The sequence below is a fragment of the Scomber japonicus genome, chromosome 12 (genome assembly GCF_027409825.1).
Source record: "Scomber japonicus isolate fScoJap1 chromosome 12, fScoJap1.pri, whole genome shotgun sequence".
In the NCBI taxonomy this organism is placed as follows: domain Eukaryota; kingdom Metazoa; phylum Chordata; class Actinopteri; order Scombriformes; family Scombridae; genus Scomber; species Scomber japonicus.
The window spans coordinates 24,403,938-24,425,494 of NC_070589.1; the positions used below are offsets into that span (position 1 = coordinate 24,403,938).

Below are 21,557 nucleotides of genomic sequence, written 5' to 3' on the forward strand. Positions count from 1 at the left end.
CATACTCGCTTTCCTGCAGAGAGAAGATCGACACCTCTGATTTCTGTGTGTTAACGTTTGGAGCCGGGCGGCAATTAGCTTAGCTTTAGCATAAAGGCTAAAAGCAACACCTTAAAAGTTCACAAATTGTCACTGTGAGGCTCTCCGAACCCACAAATGATCATTTTTATGTTCATGTCTGTGTTCAGTTTTAAACACACAAGACACAGAGAGTTAATAAGTGAGTATTAGAGACCCTCGTAAACAGACAGAACCAGGCTAGCAGTTTCCTACTGTTTCCAGTCTTTATGCTAAGCTAAGCTAAGCTATCTGCCTCCTGGCTACAACTTCATATTTAACACACAGACATGAAATCAGTATTCATCTTCTTAATTCTTCACAAGGAAACAAATAAGAGTTGAGCTATTCCTTAAACTTAAATATTCAATATTTTAAGGGATGCTATTAGTAACATTTTTTGTGGTAGACGCGCACATCTGGAGTAAAAAAACAAAAGAACTAAATGTGTAAAAGCAAGAAGAAGAAAAAGTCTGCACGCTGCAGCTCCCAATGCAGGTAGATTTAATAAGATACTTTTTAAACTTACCTGCATTGGGAGCTGCAGCGTGCACTTTTTTCATTTTTTAAGGAGACCATTCGTAATAATGGATGTTGCCTTTAAAAGATAAAAAATATATTAAAATATACTAAAACTCGTTTTATTTACCACACTAGTTAAATATCAGCTGAACTCATCTCTGTTGCGATTCTAACTATGGCTGCAAATAAGTATTTTCTCAAATAATCCTTTTGTCAATAAAATGTCAAAAAAAGAGAGAATCGTAATAATTTCCCAGAGTCACAGGATTCATCTTTATGTGTCTAATTTTGTCTGAAACCTCCAAAAAAACATCACAGATTCATCAAATTTGAGAAGTTGGACACAATTTTTGGCATTTTTTGCTCAAATAAAAGAATAAAATGATTAATCAATTAACAAAAAGTTTGCCATTAATTTTCTGACGATCAATTAATCGACTTCTAACGTGCTCTTCAGTGTAAACAACCACAAACATATATATATGTATATATATATATATATGTAATATAATATAATTCTAACCATCCTAAAGCTGTGAAAAGGTTTGAAACATGTAGTTTAGTGTCCGCAGTTAAGAGGACGTATTAAGGTGAAAAGTGTCCCAAAAAAAAAAAGGGAGTGTGGTCTATAATAAAATATTTAATTATTACATCATCGTACCTTTTATCACAACTTCTTGGCTTTGCTCCTGTAAAACATCTGTGAAAGTGCCGCCCACCCGCTCTCTCCCTCTCTCTCTCTCTCTCTCACTGAAAACCAGGAAAATTGTGAAAGAAAGAAAGAAAAAAAAGAAACCGTTGTTGTCCCGTCACATATATTAAACTCTCTTCGTGTTGTCGTAGTAACTGGTTTTGGCAGCTAAAGGCAATTCAAATACGCAGGATTTTACAGCAACAGTGATTACTTTGGTATTAGTGCATAGGTGCAGTTCTAGATACCAGAGCTGTATATGAGGAATATGTGCACATTCTTTGATATTATATTATAACTAAAGTCGGGTCGGGGCAGCAGGATCAAGGTTAGCTCGACACTTGAGACTTCAGCGTGAGCGGAGGACACACTGCCCCCGCCGCCGCCGCTCCGCTCCGTCCTCCAGGAGCTCCAGGGAAACTTTCAGATCGATAAAACTTTTGCCTTGTTTCATTTCCTCTGCAATAAATCTCACAGGAAGCCTTCGAGTCTTCCCGATGCAATCTAGCAATCTGTGAGACCTTCCCCCGTTGCTGTGACAACAGATATTTGTCCATCAGCCGGAGTCCGTGACCGCTGTGTGAAAGGGAGCTCGTGTGTCTCGCAATGTGCAAAAAGTTTTAAAGAAGTCGAACGACCCGTTTAAGTCTGAGTCTGATCCGAGCTAAGAAGCCGAGCTCGTCGGATCCTCGACTCCTTCCTCTCTCCTTCCTCCTCCTCATCCTCATCCTCCTCTGAGTGTTTCTGATTGAGTGCCTTTAATCTGCGGACAGAGATGTGGTGTCAAACACAACCTCAAACACTTATATTTAACTGAGCCTGGAGTAAAACGCTATTATAATAAACAGTAAACATGATTTTTACTTCATTTTCATTCATTTCAGGCACAAAAAAATGTTAAAAATTACCTGTAGCTTGTTTGATGATGTTTAATCTCAAAGAAACATCTAAACAAGAACCTTGGAGACAAAAACAACCTGCATCAGAAGTCTTCCTCAATCTCAGCTCTGTTTTTAAAGATAATTAAGCAGCATGAATAGAAACACTGTGATGTGTATTTAAGGCTACCTGTGACGAATCGATCACCAGCCAGCGCTCTGTGCTCGACTGCATGTCCTGACCGCTCAGAGGCTCCCGCAGTCGGATCTTCACTTCAACGCGACCTCCTGTCGGCTTACGACCGTCCATCACCTGACACGAGAGCCACGAGGAAACAAAGAGAAGCATGAGAAGCTGATATTTGGCATTTTTGCATATTCGAGAGGGAAAAGTCATCAGCTATTGTGGCGGCGGATTCTGTTGCCGCATCTTAAACCACATGACCTCTGTTAGCTCGTGTTCTCGTGGATCAACAAATATTAAAACATCATCATTATCATCAGGTTTTTTTCGTGGTGCTGCTCACCTCTACAATCTCTCTGATTTCACTCTGTGATTCCAGTTTCTCCATCTTCACGTGGGCCGTCCCGACCGGCTTGTCGCTCCGCAGGAAACCGCTGTGAGATGACACGGAGAAAACAGCGTCACCACGGCAACATAGAAAGACACACAGCCGCCTCTCAGCTACTTTGATATTTTATTTTATGAGAGTAGGGCTGGGTATTTTTATTTACTATTGTTTTATTCTTAATTACTAAACATGTTAATTGAGAAGGTAATTTGCTGATTAACTGATATGACTAGTTACAACTTTGATAATAAATGATTGAAACTATTTACTGAGTAACAAGAGTCCACAGCTGCTCCAACAATACATAGCAGAGTTTTGAGGTTAATACCAACATATAACAACCAAAATAAAGCGCTACCAAGCCAAACGATGCCCGCGATAGACCCTTTTTGCACCCAGAGCTAGAAAATATGACTTTAATGCAACATGTGGCCCACTGCCACCGATCAGAGCGGACATGAATATTAATAATTTGAAGACTTTAAAAATGAATTTGTGTAAAAAATCCAATCATTTAGATGTGGTGGAGTGGTGACCTTTTATTTTGATGCGTATCGAATGAATGACTCAGTTGGTATCAGTATGACTTTAAGGGTACTTGGGTTGGTACTGGTATTTTTTAAATGATGCCCAGCCCGAGCAGCATGAGTGAGGATGTTGTTGCCCTGCAGTGAGTCGGGATGTCTGGGACATCTGGCTGTGACTCACCCTTTGTGCAGCAGCTCCAGTTTGAGGCCTTTCGACGTCACAATCCTCCTGAAGCCGCGGTGGTTTCGGTTGATTGACAGGTTGAAGCTCTGGTTGTATTCTGGTTAAAAGATGATGAAAAGATGATGAAAAGGTGCAGCGGCGACAATCACCCAGCAAACCAAGAATGTCAGACGATTCAACCATAAATCCAGCTTGAAACTTTAAGCCTGAAAAAGGGGGACTCCACAGATTTAACACATCAAAATCTCAGGGAGTACTACTACATATGCTAAAAAAAAACCTGTCATCAAATTAACATGATGAGCACAGCAGACACCAAAAACAACAACAACAACAAACAATGTTCAATGATGGTGTTACCTACAAAGGAGATACAGTAAAGCAGACTGGAAGAACGTCATTCAGATCTATTAGAAGTCAATGCCACACACAAACACACACACACACAAACACACACACACACACACACACACACACACACACACACTGTCTACAGACATCTTCACATTCTCACCTGGGGAGTTAGTGTTTTTGATGACAGCTGTTTTGTGTTTCTGTGGCTGCTCCTGTTGGTGAATAAACAGAAGTATGAGAGTATGAAGCGTCTCGTCTGAAGCCTGTGATGGCCGTGAAATAAAAAAAACGAATGTGTAGTTTGAGTTTTCTCACAGCGCTCGGGTAGGGGAAGTCAAACTTGACGTAGGCATCCAAATCGTTGGTTTGGATTCCTGCAAGAAGAAGAAGAAGAAGAAGAAGAGAGAGTTTATCACAAAGTATAAAACAGTATTTGGCTTTTTTTTTAAAAAGGCAAATCTTAAATATCAGACTGAATTCAGAGTTGTTGGTTTACAATTACATTTTAAGCTGTAATCACATAAAGCAACTTACGACTTTAATGCAACTTAGAACTAAAATAGGAGTTTAATTCATACAGAAAAACACAATGAAATCAACTGTGGAGTAAAGAAAGGCTTTTATTTGAGATTTAAGGCTTCATTTTTCATCACAGAAGAGATGGAGCTTAATAAATCAGAACTAACTAACACCTGAAAGCATAAAATACATTTTCTGGATATAATTTTATACATATTATTAAGCAAACATTTTCCTGCTGACCTACTGTAGAGTATAAAAAGACTGATATGTGTGTGTATGTGTGTGTTATTTTACCGCTAGGAGCAGGAAGATTCATTCCTTTCACGATGACAACAACCATGTCTGTGCTGCTCAGCTCTGGGAATATCCTGCAAGTGAACAGAGAAAAAAAAAACAGGAAGAAAAAGAAGAAAGAGACAAAGAGAGAAAAAAGATACAAGTATTTTATTGGCACGATGTTTCAGCAAAGAAAAAAACAGAAAAAAATAAATAAAGAAACAATCAGACGTGAACTCTGCTTAAAAAGAGTTAGTATGGTAACGTTTTATATTTACTTTCTCTCTATATATATATATATATACAAAATCCAGAGGGACACCAGAATGACAGTTGAAAAACACAACTTTACTTCACTATATTTAGACTGTCAGAAATAAAGTATATCAAACATATATAAATAACATCTTCTACCCTTAAAACTTTTGATTGACTACATGTCAGAATTGAAGCTAATCTTTTAGTCATTTGTCCGTACCCACCTGACTGTGCGAAACGACCTCTCCTCAAAGTGATGTTTGGGAGGGGGCAGCCCCTTCGCCTGAGACAGTTTCAGGACCTCCAGACTCTTCTTACAAGACTCAGCCATCTTCTCAAACCTGGAACACATTAATCAGCTTAAAATAAATCTTCATCTCATTAAGCGACTGTTGGTTCAGACCAAACAAACAACCTGAAAACATCCGTCTACAGACTGTCATTTCTTATCTATGTAATTGTATAAACTGGACAATGGATACATTTAGGATATGGATAATCTATTTAATTCAACATATAAACAGATTTATCGCTAATGAAAACACTTATTTACAGTTTCTGGTCTTATAATAATCTCAGTTTGTTTATAAACTCATAAAAATCGTCTTGAGTGACACATAAATCTTACTTTGTTGTTTCTGTGACGTTCCCCAGGTGTGTGAACTGCTTGGAGTGAGTCATACATTTCTAAAATGAGGAAAGCCAGAAGACATCTCAGACATCTCGAGGAAAAGAGCGAGAGAATAACAGAGCAAGCAGCCAACCAGACGGGGAATAGAACAACAAAAATCTGTGTTTGGCATCCGAATTTATTTAGAAACTGCTAAATATATCAGAGAGATGAAAATGTTGAATTCTGGGGAGATTTTGGGGAGCTTTGAGTTTCTTTAGAATGAGGAAACTGAACCTAGTGCAAGCAGAGTAGAGCAGAGTCGGTGCGGTGCTAACATGTCTGAAGAAGTTTACTTATAATGTTTAATAAGATGTTTAAAATAGAAAGCATACATTATATTTATTTATTTATTAAATTAAAACTGAGACGTCTCTACAGGAGAGTTTTCTCATATAGCTATAATCATATTTCTCTCTATTTAGGGAATAACAAACTTTTTCATCAGAATAATAATAATGAGTATATTTACATGCACATTACTGTCACACTTTTATTGTCATTTAGGATGTGACGTTCACGTGGAACATTAAAAACCTGGTTATTTGGATCTCTAAATGTGATCACAGCAGCATTCAGGTCTCTGAGGATCTATCTGCAGTTCTCAACACCTGAGCCACTAATTTCTTTACCAACAGAGGAATATCAGAAACCTGGATCAGACGTTTAAGTGACACAATATCCTGGTTTCTATCCATATTCAGGTTTGCATAAACTGGACGCCACCAAAAACCTGAATCTAAATGTGCTCAATCTGGATTAATAACTGTTAATCAGAAACTATTTCTTACGTCGCGCTGCTCTTTGAGGATCTTGGCCAGCTGTGTGTAAACCTGCTCGGCTTTCTCTGAGATCTGAACGTCACTGTGGTGCACCAGAATGAAGTCCTCGTCTTCGTCACCAGGGGGCGACGGCACCTACAGGTACAGCACAGAGCGGGTCAGCTACTGCACACCTTCTCACACCAACAGATACGAGTGACACAAGTCTGAATCTCCATCAGTGAGCTGGGTAAATGAATCAGAGTGAGTCTACAGTCTGCTGAGCTCTCACCGTGCTGATGTCCACCGTCTTGCCGCTGCGTGCCGCCTCGATCATGGGGTCGAAGCCCTTGGCGGTGCGGAGGAAAGTCTTGGCCTGCTCCATGTCGTTCTTCTGCTTCGCCTGCAGGGCCGCCTTCATGTACTGCTTCTTACGACCCTCCAGGAACTCTAGCTGCTGAACCGCTGCAGGATGAAGAAGAAGGAGAAGAAGATGGAAAGAGTGATCAGTGTGCTAGCTGACGTAAACGATTAATCACTGAGATACAACCAATGTTACAAGGGGCGACATCTATATTTGACGGCTGAAATGTGACAAAAAAACAGGTGAGCAGAGCGGAAACTATATTAGTTCTTTTAAAGAGATTCAGATTCAGAAACTCGATTGTCTGCAATGACAGAAAATCATCTTAGACGTGGCTCAGCATTCAAAACTCAGACATACAAAACAGAATATAACACATGGTATGAGTGCATACAAAGTGGCAGAGTGGGCATTTAAAGTTATAGTTTATAGTTCATCTTATGATATGATATTATATGATAAAAAGTGATTATGATGATGCATTACTTAACTGATCCAGAAAGAAGAGTATGGTTAATTAAATGATTTTAGACTGGTGCATTTCTAATACAAACTGGTGAAGGCTTCAAACAGAAAGGAGCTCTGAATCAAACTGAACATTTAGAAAAAGTTGTCCTATTAAAGACGGGGTGGAGATGATTGGCTGACCTTGTGTTGTAATCATGGATCTGGATGTAAGAGTTCATTGAAGTCAGACAGGTTTACATATAGAGCTTCATGTGATTCAGTCTGCACATACTTGTACCGTGAAGACAAGAAAGACACTAAAAAGTTTCTTGACCGATGATTAAAAGGAGGAAGATCGAATGCTCTTTGATGTGAACAATGTGAATGTTTCTGAGTGAGCTCTGGAGACAGTGCTGTAATTGTGCACATTTAATAAATGAGATACTATTTCATAATCTGTTTTCAATCTAGACATGTTTTTATTTCCCCTGTAGGGATTACAGATACTGAACAATGACTTATTTTGTATCAAAGAAGCAACTTGTGTCCACAGTGTGTCTGCACAACTGCACTTTTTTTTTTTCACTTAAGGCAATAAGCAATAAATATGTCATATAAAATGTTTCTTGGAGCGCTGGAAGTGATACAAACTGAACCGCAGGAATATCACAAACACATTTTTACTGTTTTATCTTCAACAATGGCAGCGGAAATTGAACTGGTGAACATGATGGGATAGGATTCAGATTAATTCATTTGAGGGAACAGAGTTGTTTGGTCTCAGATAATAAAAAAAGTTGACGTAACTTCTGGTTCTGGTTTGAAAAGATAGTTAATGATTTGTGTTTCCTGCATTTTAATGTGATGATGGGACCAAGGAAAAAGGTAGATCCATACTTTTATCCATCTGCTCTGTTAAGTGTAATATCTAGCGTTGTTATTCTTCAATTCTTGAGTAAGGCGTTGTATCAAATGCCAGACTAGTGAATAGAAAATAAAAAAGATAACTTCAGTGAGCTCCGACAGTACACTTACAAAGTCATGAATGAAACATCAGTGAACTCATCTCGACCCTTCCTGAACACACCAGCAGCAGCCTGTGGTGCTGCGTCTAAGCAGTGTTGTTGTCTCCTGCTGTTAAGTGATCAAACATGTTCAGATTCACTGAAGTTAAACTGACTCCCTGTGACTGATTTCACAAAAGGCTTCTCTGAGTGTTTGGCTCCTGTTTGGACTAAAGATGTTACAATACCATTTTATTCTTTCCTGATACCGATTCTGATACCTGAACTACCGACCCTATACTACAAACCCTGTATGGATGTGATATGATTCCTGTCTTTTGCTGTAATGTGTCTTAAAATGCTTTGTAAGACTCCTCAGAAGTGAACATGTTGCCTTTTTACTGGTGGGACAAATTGCTATTTATTGGATGTCAAATCATTTTTTTTGCTGTTGCCAGTGCCAGTGTTGCCAGTGCAGCATGCTGTGTATGCTGCTGTTTTTGGAGCAGTGAAGAAGAACTGATATCCAGGACAACTGCTGTTTAACGGGGTGTGAAACTACTTTAAAGTTTATTAATAAATTATAAATATTTGATCCAGTATTGAAGGCATTTCTGATACTGGTATTGGTATCAGTCTCTAGTTTGGGCTGACCTGTTGGTGAGAGTCCTTCTCTGGATGTTGTTCTGTCAGGTGAAGCTGACGGAGTCCTTTTCCGTCCCTGACTCGCAGCAGGAACTTCTAACGTTGGTTTCTTTATTTCTGGAGCAGCCGGCTTTGACTACAACAAACAATGAGCACCTTTCAGACTTTTTACAATCTAATACAAACAAATCATTATTAATCATAACTGATTCAAACACAGGATCCTAAATCAGAATGTGATCATGTGACGCTTACCTCTTCCTCCTTCTCCTCATCTTCTTCTTCATCGGCGACTTCAGTAGCATCAGTAGAGGCGAGCTTATTGGCGGCCTCAAGCGCAGCGATAAATCCCTGCTCAGCTCCTGTCGCCTTCTGGCCTGGGATTGGAGGAAAGCCTGTATAATAAAAAGAAACGCTCATTATAAATTATATTACACTTCTTCGACACTCTTTTCTACATAGACTTTGTTGGTCAAGTACAAAAAGACGTCTTGAGGCGCCGACAGCTTTTACGGTAACACCCCGGGTCTACAGAGGCGGAAGCATGACGCTAATCCAGTTTCACAGAGCTGAATATAGCTTAGAAATGAAATGCCTTGAAAACAGGAATCACAGAAGAATCTCACCGGGGGGAACAGGGAGCTCGTCAAAGTTGACTGCTTTTCCTGCTTTGTGAGCTCGGATGGCACTCTGGTATTGCTGCAAGAGGAGGAGAGAGGTTAAATGTTGTGAAACAGCAAAACTCAAGCTTCTGTAATTTCAGCCACTATCTTCATTTCATATCTTCAGGATGCAGCATTTTTTGAAGAGGGGTGAAAAGTGAAAGGGTTTGTTACTGCATTAAGATAAAAGTTTAGTGCTTTTTCACTTTTTTCTTAATATTCAACATCACTACAGCTTTTCTGTGCTCTTATACAGTTCAGGTCATTGTTACAAACATGGGAAGTTTATCATTGTAACTTTAATTGTTTATATTGTTCAAACAATGTAGAAATAACTCACTGAAGCAGTAAAAATGTCTTTAACTGATATACTGATTACTTTGTACTTTCCCCCATTGACTGAACTTACTCCTTCTATTTCACTCTGTGACCGCTGTAATAACAGAGATAAACAAACAGCAAGTCCACACCTGACCACAGCTTCATGTTATGTTTTAAGTTCTCTGCAGGACATCAGGAGAAGAGTTGCTTCTCCTACCTTGGCGATGCGGTCGTGCATTCGGGCCTTGCGGTCGTCTCCGCTGGCTTTAGCCTGAGCAGACGCCTCCACATACTTGGCACGTCTCTGCTCCAGCGCCTCCAGTGCGTCCTTCGGGGCTGCAGGAGCTGCGGCAGCTGCAGGGGCTGATGAGATACACAGAGGGAGTGAGACAACATAGTTTATAATATCAGAGTTCTTTATCTGAGTAAGTTTGGGAACTGAAAACTAAAGAAAGTTGCTATTTAACACCAATCAAAAGAGGTTATGGTATACTGACTTAACTGTAAGCCTGAATAGAGTTAGAAATGTTTCAGTATTGGTGCTGATATGATTCCTGATGTATGGCATTGACACCAAAACAATACATGCACTTTCAAACAAGCTGAAGTTATGGTTTAAATAGTAAAATATCTGTTTAAAGATTAAATTAACGAGACTAGAAATCAGACTTGCATTCAGTGCCAACTTCCCGTACTGGATATTTCTCAATATGACCGGTCTTCATAATAACTGTGTAATAGTATTTCCTCTTTCTTTAACAGGAAAACTATTGTCCATTGTTATTTCATCTAGTTTCATGGTGATGGCTTCAGTAACCTTTAACTCCACCACATGCAGCCTTGGTTTGACTCTGTGTTTACTTTAAATGTATTCTCCTGTGCCATTATTACATTACGCTGTCTGAAGGCAGGCTAATGCACAATCACGCTGCACTCGTACACCACAAGCAGCATGTCGTCATTTTCCTGAGATCTTCAGTAAAACCTAGAGCTCACATTAGCTGCTAGATAGAGATACTGTTGAGTGCAGTAAGTGTGGGGGGGGGGGGGGGGGGGGGGGGGCAAAGAGCATGACTGGTCAAAGAGAAACTTATCTCGCTGTAACAACACATTTGGATACATACAGCTAATCAAAGTTGGAAGTATTATAACCTGCAGGAGCTGCTGCAACCGGTTGGATGACTTCTGTGTTTTGTTCAGTCGACGGTTCCTTCATCCCAGCGGAGCTTCCTCCTGCACCAATGACATAATAACACAAGATAAACCTGACACATACCGGAGACGATACTCCAGGTTTCTGTTTACAATACTCCAACATCATCAGCTGCTTATTTTATGAACGTATTTACTGATGAAACCATTGATTAAACATTTCCTCCAATCATCCAATTTCAGGAAATCAATAATTTGTGTTAAAAATGTAATTTAATTTAATTTAGTTCTTTTTATTTCCTTCATGATTTATCATATTTCACCTGCACAATCACAAGTTATACTTTTGTGTCTTTTAATGATTTATTATTATATATTACTAGAATAAGTCATATTATGTTCCTTACCTTGTCCAGGAGATGGAGGAAGTTCACTCAGGTCGACTGCTTCTCCTTTCTGCAAAGCCTCAATCACTGCATCGAACTTCTGCAACACAAAAAACAAACCCCCAAAAAAACCCAACTCTGTCAAACATAATAATGGTCTTTGTCAACTTCCAAATTGCTGACATGTTTCACATACTTGAGAGAGAAATAGGCAGCAGGAATGTGCAGCCAGAGCCTGAGGCAGCACAAATAATCATGTGTCAGTGCGTGTTGGTATTTTAACTGAAAGTCAGATGTTTCTGCTAAATGAAAAAACAGCAAATCTGGAATAATTTCATTACTCTCATCATCGATGTTTGTTAAATAAATCGATAAATGTTGGTAAGTTATCGAAAGACAATAAAAATATGATTAGCTGTCTTGAATAGGAACAAAAAGAAGGCAATCCTGTAAAGCATCAGGTTAAAAGTGTGTTATTATAACAGCAGCTGCTCAGTTTGCTGCTACAAGGCGTCATTATCTTTATTTAACTTGAAGTGATAGTTGAAGAAAAGACTGAATATTATTGGAGTTTTACTCAGTTATACAATTACTGGAGAACTATATAAAAAGAAGAAAGAAAGAAGGAAAACAGAAGTTATTTAATGCAGTTTATGTTGTCAACATCTGCATCATTCTGGTTAAATAAATATTTCTTAAAAACACCAAAATATTCTACTTGGCTAAAAATAAGTAACTAAAATGTTTGAGATGTTAAAACCTTAACCTTAACCAGGAAGCTGTCACTTTAAACATACTGTACGTGATTTATGAAGCACGTTTCTCCTCACACGACACTTTCCTGTCACTGCCCTTAAACATGAATCCACCCTGAGGATAAAATGCTGACAAACATAATTTAGAAGATTTAAAACACAACGCTACGCTGACAGATTCCCATAAAGGAGGCTCTGTCTCAGTCGACGGTTGTTTTCCTACAAACTCACCTTGCTGGTCTTGAAGTAAAGCATAGCTTGCTCCGCATCTCCCTGCTTCTTGGCTGTCAGCGCTGCGATCTTGTATTCTTTCTGCCTCTCCAGAAGCATCTTCTTGGTCGCCTCATTCGCTGTGGATTCACGAGACAGAAGCACACAACAATTACCAGAGTGAAACGCTGTATTCATCACATAGTCAAACTATTTCTAGAAGCTGCAAGACAATGATTTAATGTTTACTTGCTTATTGGGGAATGCTGGGTCTCTAAATTAAAGAGTACGGTATAGACCTGCTTTATGTGAAAAGTGCCCTGAGATTACTTCTATTGTGATTTGGTGCTATATAAATAAAACTGATTTGATTTGAATGCATGAGAAAAAGGGACAATGGTTATGATGTACAGCTGGAACAATTAGTGAGCAAACAATGCCAAAATATTCCTTAGTTTGAGAATTTGCTGCTTTTCTTTGTCTTAGTTGATTGTAAACTGAACATCTTTAGGTTTTGGACTGTTAGTTTGACAAAACAAGACATTTGATATCATCAACTTGAACTTTAAGAAAGTATGATGGTCATACAGATCTGAATGAATGTAAATGCTTCCTGTTTTTAAAAGTAAGGCTCGGTCTCTAGTAAACAACATTATCACAGATTGAAGTTGCTTTAATCCAAGTGAAACTGACCATCTGTCAGACTGGCTGGCGGCAGGTCAGCGGGCTCCTCCGCCTGCTGCTCTGGTGATGGGAGGCTGCTCGGAGTGAGCAGGGTGGTGGAGGACGAGGGCTCCTCTTCACTGCTGGGCGTGACGATCTCTGGCACAGCAGACGGAGACGTCGCGGCCTCCGACTCTCCCTGCTGATCTGAAGGAGTAGGTCGAGGACGCGAGGGTACAGGAGGAGCCGGTCGTTGGGGAACGGTGGGTCGAGAAGCAGGAGCTTTCGGGGCTCCCGTGGCAACAGGCGGAGGGATCTCTGCCTCATTCACAGGTCTCCCTTTTTTGACAGCAACTAACATCGTCTGCAGAGTCTGTGGAGAGCAACAGAAACAGTCTATCAAATGAGGTTTTACAGATGTTTGAAATCATGTTTAATAAAAGGAGGGATTACTGAAATCTAGCAATTCAAGATATCAATTAGAAATAAAAGAGGAATTTAAGGGGCAGGTATATTTTATATTAAAATATATAGTTTGTGTGAATTATAATGCATCCATAAGCAGGATGCATCTTTGCTCACATCATTTACAAACAGTATTCAGTTTTGTGTTGTTTTTAACTTGAAAACTGCTTTTAAAAGATGTTTTTTCACTTATTAATTAATCTAACAGCTTCCACTTGAGATACAGACACTCATATGGGTAAAGAGGTGTATGACAACTCTTTTTTAAGATTATTTTGCCACTTAATATACAGAATGAGTTTTAAAAGCGTAAACTATATATTTGGTTTGTTTCATAAAAGATACATTTAAGTCTTCATCAGGAACCACTGGGCTTGAGACTGAGTGCCACAGATCAACTGGGGAGGTCAGACATTGAGAGGAATCACTTCCACTTGGTTTTGGATCCTTTTATGTGATTTGTTGGCAGTAAGGAAAATATAAGACACCAGCTTTTTCCTTCATCTTAATGAAAAATGACATCAAGTTGTCACATTTATATTTATTGTACTGGTTTATATCACAGTCATTTATTGGGAAAACGTTACTATAATCCACATAAATCATCTCAACAGGCGGCAGTCTCACCCACCTTCAGGCCTCGATCGTATCTCCTGGCTTTGGAAGTCTCTCCTGCAGTCTTGGAGTTTTGTAAGGCCGTCTTGTACATATCTATTCTCTCCTCTAAGGTGTGCTGGAGGCTGCCGGGTGCTGCTGAGGAGACCTTCACCTCCTGCTGCTTCACAAAAACCCCAAAAACAACAGCGAGACACTGTCAGCACGATATGAAAACAGCAAATCTGCTTTTCTATATTTCATCGTTCATCACTAATTTAAAACACGGGGCGCACATCGTATTCAAAGCATTTCAAGAAGACTGAAGTACAGATGGACTAAATGTGACAAGAATGCACCGCAAGAGAGACGTTATAAGACATTACCAGACAAATCATAAGGTTAACAACTATTATTTGGATGCACTACTACAAAAATGCTGTAAACACTCAGCAGGGAAGGAGGACAAACCCATCTGTCCTTTCCTGTTTGAGGAAATAGACAAAAATGTCTTGTTTGTCTACAGTTTGACACATATGTTGTTGTTCAGTGTCAGTTTCCAGACTGGCAGAGAGCAGCGTGTGTTGTACCTGTGGCGTTGTGGACTCTGGCGTAGCAGCTTGAGAAGATTCAGCGTTGGCAGAGGATGTGGGGGAAGGAATTACAACATCTCCAGCTTCCTCCTCACCCACCACTTCCTGCAGCTCTGCCTAATGTAGGGGGGGCGGGGGGAGAAATACAGCGACTGATCAAAAGGCCAACTTTTGATTGTTCATATACAAAGCCGGATATCAGAGTATAGAGAGAGTGAGACACAGTTTCCATTAGAGGTTAATTTTTTGTTTTCTCTGGTTTCACAAACAAATGCAAGTGTCAGTAAATCACCAACCATCATTAACCCCATAAAAGCTGTTTGTTACTGTTACCATGGTTACTGTGGTATCTACACATGCATTTCTATAGCGTTTAAAAAAAAATACAGAACAAGCAAACCTAACATGTCAAGCTGGTCAAAGGTGGTTCAGTAGTGTGGTGGATAGCTATACTGGTTTATGGTTATCATGACATTTATACTGTGTTGGTTTTACTCTCGTAGTTTTACCGGTTTAAGTCTTCATAGTTTTTTATTGGACAAAATAAAGTAAAGTTAACTTGGAGCTACAAAAAGGATAAAAATGCTTGTGCAGCTAAGTGTGTCAATAAAAAGATTTTCCACAAAGTCGGTCAAAAATGGAAATAAAGTGGGCGTTATCTTTTTCTATTAATGGTAGAGCAACCTTGAATGAACCAAGACATGCAACAAATTCGTCAAACGGGAAAGTATGCCATGACGTGATGTTTCTCCGATTCTGATGTTAAAAATTTCAGCTCATGCATTAAAGTAACTTTACCATTAAAACATCAGCAACAGAAGTGATTAACTTACGCACTCTGTCATTGCAGCACAGTACCACTTATTTTTGACTAACAATAACAGTTATATCCACCATTTATCATTTATCACATGTTAAACTTGACTTTACAGGATCACGATGAGTGTGTGAAGGCAACACGACTTTTTGACAACAAAAAAACTCATCACAAGCACAAAATTGTTCGTAATAAAATACTATCATGGTTGCATTATGTTAGTACAGCTTTTGACAGAAATTCTAAAAGAGAAACTTGGGAAACATAAAATATACACAAACACCAACCAACAGATCTTCATCGTCTTCCAAATTGTCGTCATCCTCATCGTCATCCAGATCTCTCATGCACTCGTCAGCCATTTTCGCGATGTCCTCCATGGGCAGGGGGGCTGTCACATGATAAGATAGTAATAATAACGTCAATGAAAAAACTGTTAAACCCAACTAGTATAGCTTTTCTCTCTGGATATCACATGTGTAGAGATATTTGTCAGTCAGTGCAGGAGGTTTACAGCAGCTTACATGTATCATTAATATACCACGTAGCCAAAAGTATGTGGATACGAAGAAAGTGTCCATGAGCTGACACCAAAAAACTGTAACTGTATCACCAAAAGGACTCTAGACGCCATTGTCTTCATTGTTGAGAGTGTTGATTTCCTAACAAAGAGCCACTTGGGGCCTGTAACGTCATACTTTCTCTAATGTTGTACAGAAGATATTTTAAAAAGGGAGCAACTAACAGTGTTTTGAGTCCTTTGGGAGACAGAAATAACAGTTTGAGGAAGAACTTTACCTGTCTCAACATGACGATAACCCCAGTGCACAATGCCGGGTCCAAAAAGGTGAGACAGGTTTACCGGTTTGGTATGAAAGAACTTACGGTAACTGGCCTACACAGAGCTCTGACCTCAATCACCCAACACATTTGGGATTCTCTGCCAATGTGGCGCGTCTACTACGAGCCGAGCCCAGCGCTCACCCTTTCTAATGTTGTTATTACTGCTGGATGGGAGAAAAATCTCTCCCCAAAATGTTGTGGAAAGACGAGTGGATGAATGTGGATCTAATGTCCTAGCAGATGTTAGCCTTGATTGAGGTTACGTTCATATTACATGCTGAAACGGCCCAAAATAAGATGTTTTTTTAGAGGCTGCTCACTGCAAAGCCAAAGGGTGAAGCTTGGCCTAGTCCCGCTCCACATCTAAACTCAGCTGGACCCCAGCTCTGGTCCAGCCCCACCCAAACTCACTCATACCCCTTGGTAGTGCTAGTTCAGTGAGAACCACTTGGAAAGGTGGCGGACAGACACAAATCAAAGCAGCTATTGGCGGCAGGGGTCCTCGAGAAAGAGGACGATGACTGAGAGAAGGACCACGGCCAAGTTCAAGATGGCAACACACCCTGAGAGACTGACCCCTCCACAAGCTCCAGCGGTCTTGGAGCAAAGTTTGGTGGAGGATAAGCAGGAAGAGGGCACGGCGGCAAGATGTGGAAATAGAGTAAGCCTACACAGCAGATTGTGGTTCATGCAATGTGGTTCACAACAAGTTTTTCGAGTTGTCGTGTTGTTGGCTGAACTTAAACCTCATGTGACAGTAATTGCTTTGAGTTATTCAAATGAGGAGTTTCCAAAAAGGATTTGGTGGTAGTGACTAACTACAAACAAAAGACAGTAGAAGATTAATTCAGCGTTTTGATTTTGTTTATAGCTGCAAAATTGTGAAACTAAGCCAAAAATAGCTTTGTGGTTAGTTTCAGGTTTACGGTAAGCCCACATTTCATAAAGTCATCATGTTTACTGTCTGCCAATTTCTGTCTTTGCTTTCTGACAAACAGCCTTGAGCTGAAAAGAAAAAGGCTTAATTTATAATTAACCTTTTAATGTCTAAAATAAACAAAATTTAGATCATACGAACAGTTTTATTTATTATTGTCATGTTTCTAATGTGCCTATTTTCCTTCAACACGCTGTATGAACGTTGAAGACATGAGGAACCTTGCTGTGATGCACTGGTGACGATGATACTTCGCTGGCAAGACACATGAACAATGATTTAACTCTCTGTTTAAGCACTGGCCAATTTATATTTTAGCTGTTTCACCAAAATAAGAAAAAGTGGGTCATGAGTTGCCAAAGTGGCCCATTTTAGGTCTACTAATGCATATATAATATTTGATTCATGAACATATTTATTTTTGATGTATTTGTTACATATTTAAGGAAAATAAATATGTAATACGCTGTTTGAACTGGCTTTGAATCTCTCTGTGACTGCACGCTGCCTTTTGGATGAGTAGATCAGTTTATTATAAAATCAAACACTCTGGTTTAGATTTGTCCTGCATGTGTGTAGAGGCGCAGTCTGAATAACACATGGCATGAAGTTCAGGCTAAAATAAAAGAGGGGTGGCACGCAAGTCAGCACAGAAGGGTGGAGCTGGACCAGGTCCAGAGAAGTGGAGCTGGACTAGGTCCAACCATTTGGCTCTGCAGTGAGCACAACTTGATTTTTTTGCCTCTAAGTGACTCAGACCTGATTTTTTTTTTAACGGAAATATGAAAAAGACCCTTTCTCTATGAGTTCTGGGCCACATATGTGTATGTGGTCCTACATCTGATTCATATCTCTGGCTATACAAACAGACATGAATATGAACCATCAACATGAATAATGGGTTATGACTTTAGCACATTAAGGCCTGTAATGTGGATGTAGCCTGAGGTCTGGATCCAGGCCGGTAATGCTTGACTGATCACATACTTTTGGCCCTGCAGACTCGATACGAGTACAAAGCTCTCTCCACACATCAGTGGAGCACAATGACGTATGAATATTAGTTCAATCATAGAAAATAATACGAATATGTTCAGTGGTGGAAAGTTACAAGGCACATTTACTTCAGTAGTGTACTTACTTGCTAATTTATGAAAGGGAAATACTCTACTTTTCACTTCACTACATTTATTTGACAGCTAGTCTCATTTAAATAAATGTTCAAATGATCAAATATTTAACCAAAAATCAAAGATCAGAGAAACAGCTTTGTGTAGTAGAACTTTTTTCTTCTTCTTCTTCCTCTTCCGTTAACATCTCACGACCCCTCACATTTATCTGGTGAACCTTATATATGACACCTAATGATGTCATATACAATAATTTAAACTACTACTTTTACTGCAATACTTTAATAACATCAAGCTGATAATACTTATGTACTTTTACTTCAGTAGGATTTTTCATGCAGAACTTTTTCTTATATTGGGAGTATTTTACATGACTCTATTTGTACTTTTACTTCAGTAAAAGATCTGAGCAGTTCTTCCACGGCTGAAGATGTCTACAAAGGTCACTTAAATCATAAACACGGCACTCACTCTTCCCCTTCTGCTTGGCTCTTCCTCCCGCAGCAGCTTTATTTCCAGTAATAGCAGCGAGTTCTGCCTCCAAGTCCGGGTCGTCCAAATTGTCCTCCATACCCATCATCATCTCCTCAGGGTTCAGGTCTACAAACAGACCCATCTGAAACCAGGAAGCAAGAGATTAATTTAATCTCATTGGCAGCTGTTGTCAGGGCTACAGATGTGCTGGTTTCTACGATAGACTACAGCAGTATCAATAACACTAAATATTTCCATTTCCATTTCCATCACTGTGATTATCATCATTTCCAGAAGAAACCGTGAACACAGAGCAGCTCTCTTGCCTTCGTCAGCTAACTGTAGTTCAGTTTAACATTGGACATGCTCCCAATAAACAAATTACTACGACTATCAGCAGTTTGATTTCATTTGGCTATAACTGACCTGTAAGAGCTCAGCTAAACCACTGTTATGATCTGTGTGTGCTTACAAATGTCTTTACCTGTTAAAACAGTATTTGACTAACTTTGCAGATAACACTCCAGGAATCTATTGATCAAGTTCATCAGGAAATATTCATGAATTTAACACGGACACTGAGCTGTATTTAAAGTGATATTCAGTCAGTTCTGATTCTGGAGGGCACTTTTACTGGCACACAGAGTATTTTATTATTATTTATTACGTATATATGCACATATTTGTTTTATTAGTGCAACTTTTGGGTAATTTTCTTTAATACGTTATTTCTTTTGAGTTATTTTGAGTTGTTTGTCGTTATTTTGTGTTTCTATGTCATTATTTTGAGTTTGTTTCTCATTATAATGACTTACACATATTTTTTGTATCACAATGACAGAAATGGGCTTCCATATGTTTCTATATCATGTTATGTATTGCTGTCTTGCTGTGGATACAGCTGCTGTAAACCAAGCAATTACCTGTGAAGGATCAATAAAGTATCCATCTATATTTATCTATCTTGCACAGCCCTGTTGTTTTGTAAGCAGAGTGCAACAATGCTGCAAACATAGAGAAACACAGCTCTGTCATCATGGTGTGAACTCTTTATTTAATTATATTTTAGCACTAATAGGAGGTTTTCAGGAAATGTGATTATAATGATAACACCATTGCAACATAGCAGGAAATAGCAGGACATTTTGACACCTCTCTAGGCCACAGCAGGAGTATTAAACCTTACAATAAACAATAAAACATAAAGGCAGATGGGTGTTGTGGTTACCTGCTTGGCTGCAGCAGCGCCCTGTCCTTTGGGTGCTGCAGCTCTCTTCTTCTTACCAAACATGCTGCTGCTGCTCTTTAACAAGCCCTGTGGTCCAAAATACACCTACAAACACAAGCACATTGAAAGAAAAGCTGTTGTGTAATGCCATCGGTGTGGTGTCTGTAGTTTAAATCATGTGAGCGGTTGTCAGGTGCCTCCTAAAAACAACAAGAGCTGCCAAACAGACGGAAACGATTAGCAGAGCGGCTAGCTGCTGTAGCTAGGTCATGTTTATCCAGCTTCTGACTAGAAAAAAGTTAATTTATGAGAAAGTATCAGGCTGTAACTGTGAGTACAAGCTTTAGAGATGGTCCTATAAACTTTAGAAAGAGTGAGTCCGTACCTGCTGGTTCACCACTTCATCAGAGGAGCACTTTCATTTCTGAGCTTTGACATGATAGCTGGATGTTGAGTGCGCATGCGCAGACGGAGGGAGCGTCCCCATAATGAGTACACTGTGAAGCCCTAAGTGCTGTCTGTCAGGCACTTTATACATCAATACAATGCACAAATAAAAACATTAAGTGTGCAATTTAGTCCTTTAATTTTACACTAATTTCGTGGAAACCTTCTATAGTATATATAAAGCGTTTTTGTTATTATATTTTACATAACCTCCTGGGAACCAAGGAAAAAAGTGTCCTCCAATTTCAGTTTTTTTGGTGAAAAAAACATCTTACAATATTTTTAATTTTACAGGACTATTTTAGTGTGAAAAGACAGCAAAATTTAAGCATATTATGGCTGTGTAGTTATATTAAAAGAATACATTTAATTTGATTAAGAAACATAATTATTTATCATTCAGGATTGTTTCACTAGCTTGTTTGGTGTCAATTTATAGAGAAAAGAAATGAATTGGGCTCCAGTTTATAAGGTAATTCTGACATCCAGGAAGCCCTGCAGGTAGCACAGGTTTGAATCTGATATTATGGGAAAAAAACACAGAAAAACAGAAAAATTAAAGCAGTAAAAGGACCTAAATGTCCACAACAGAGGCCATGACAACATATAACATGGATTATTTTCTCATTGACCCTAAATCTTATGTTTTAACAGACCTCTATAGACCTTAAACTTCAAAAATGTCTCCAGCAGGATCTCTTATGTCAGCAGTGATTTGTGTTTTTCTTCGTTTATACACTAGCACAACCTGTATCTATAGCAACCATAACACAATCTAATGGTCTTTTTGTGCAGTTACATACCTCATACAAGTGGTAAAGATTGCCCAAAAAGTTAAATGGGTAAAATAGATTTGGTTTTTGACCAGATACATGACACAAAGACACCTCTACCAAACAACAAAGGGTTAAAGACAAATAAAAAACATGACAACCTGATAAAAACAAGATACACGCAGCTAAAAGAAAAAGAAGAAAGCAAGATAAGATGCACTTACACATTGCAGCCCAGTTAGTTGGTGGCACTGCCAACTTTTTGTATTATGCTAGGTGTTTGTTCATCTCTTTGTGTAATTAGAAATAATATTTACAGTGAAATTTTCCTGTGGAAGAATTTCTCAATCTTTCAGTTTCATTTTATACATTTGA

General features: G+C 39.0%; 1 protein-coding gene across 1 annotated transcript; it reads right to left on the reverse strand.

The window, feature by feature from the left end:
- Nucleotides 1-1,850: 1,850 nt before the first annotated feature.
- On the reverse strand, nucleotides 1,851-20,379 carry cc2d1b (coiled-coil and C2 domain containing 1B). The gene is made up of 26 exons (XM_053330173.1): nucleotides 20,348-20,379; nucleotides 19,963-20,067; nucleotides 18,732-18,876; nucleotides 15,638-15,741; nucleotides 14,531-14,650; nucleotides 13,978-14,124; nucleotides 12,912-13,254; nucleotides 12,240-12,358; nucleotides 11,275-11,353; nucleotides 10,868-10,948; nucleotides 9,933-10,078; nucleotides 9,359-9,431; nucleotides 8,988-9,127; nucleotides 8,742-8,868; nucleotides 6,565-6,737; nucleotides 6,303-6,428; nucleotides 5,470-5,528; nucleotides 5,066-5,182; nucleotides 4,602-4,675; nucleotides 4,101-4,159; nucleotides 3,946-3,997; nucleotides 3,429-3,528; nucleotides 2,676-2,766; nucleotides 2,339-2,461; nucleotides 2,179-2,229; nucleotides 1,851-2,033 (listed from the first exon to the last, which is right to left on the reverse strand). Exons 2-25 carry the CDS (start codon nucleotides 20,023-20,025, stop codon nucleotides 2,218-2,220), a joined length of 2,673 nt encoding a protein of 890 aa, XP_053186148.1. The 5' UTR covers nucleotides 20,026-20,067; nucleotides 20,348-20,379; the 3' UTR covers nucleotides 1,851-2,033; nucleotides 2,179-2,217.
- Nucleotides 20,380-21,557: the final 1,178 nt, after the last annotated feature.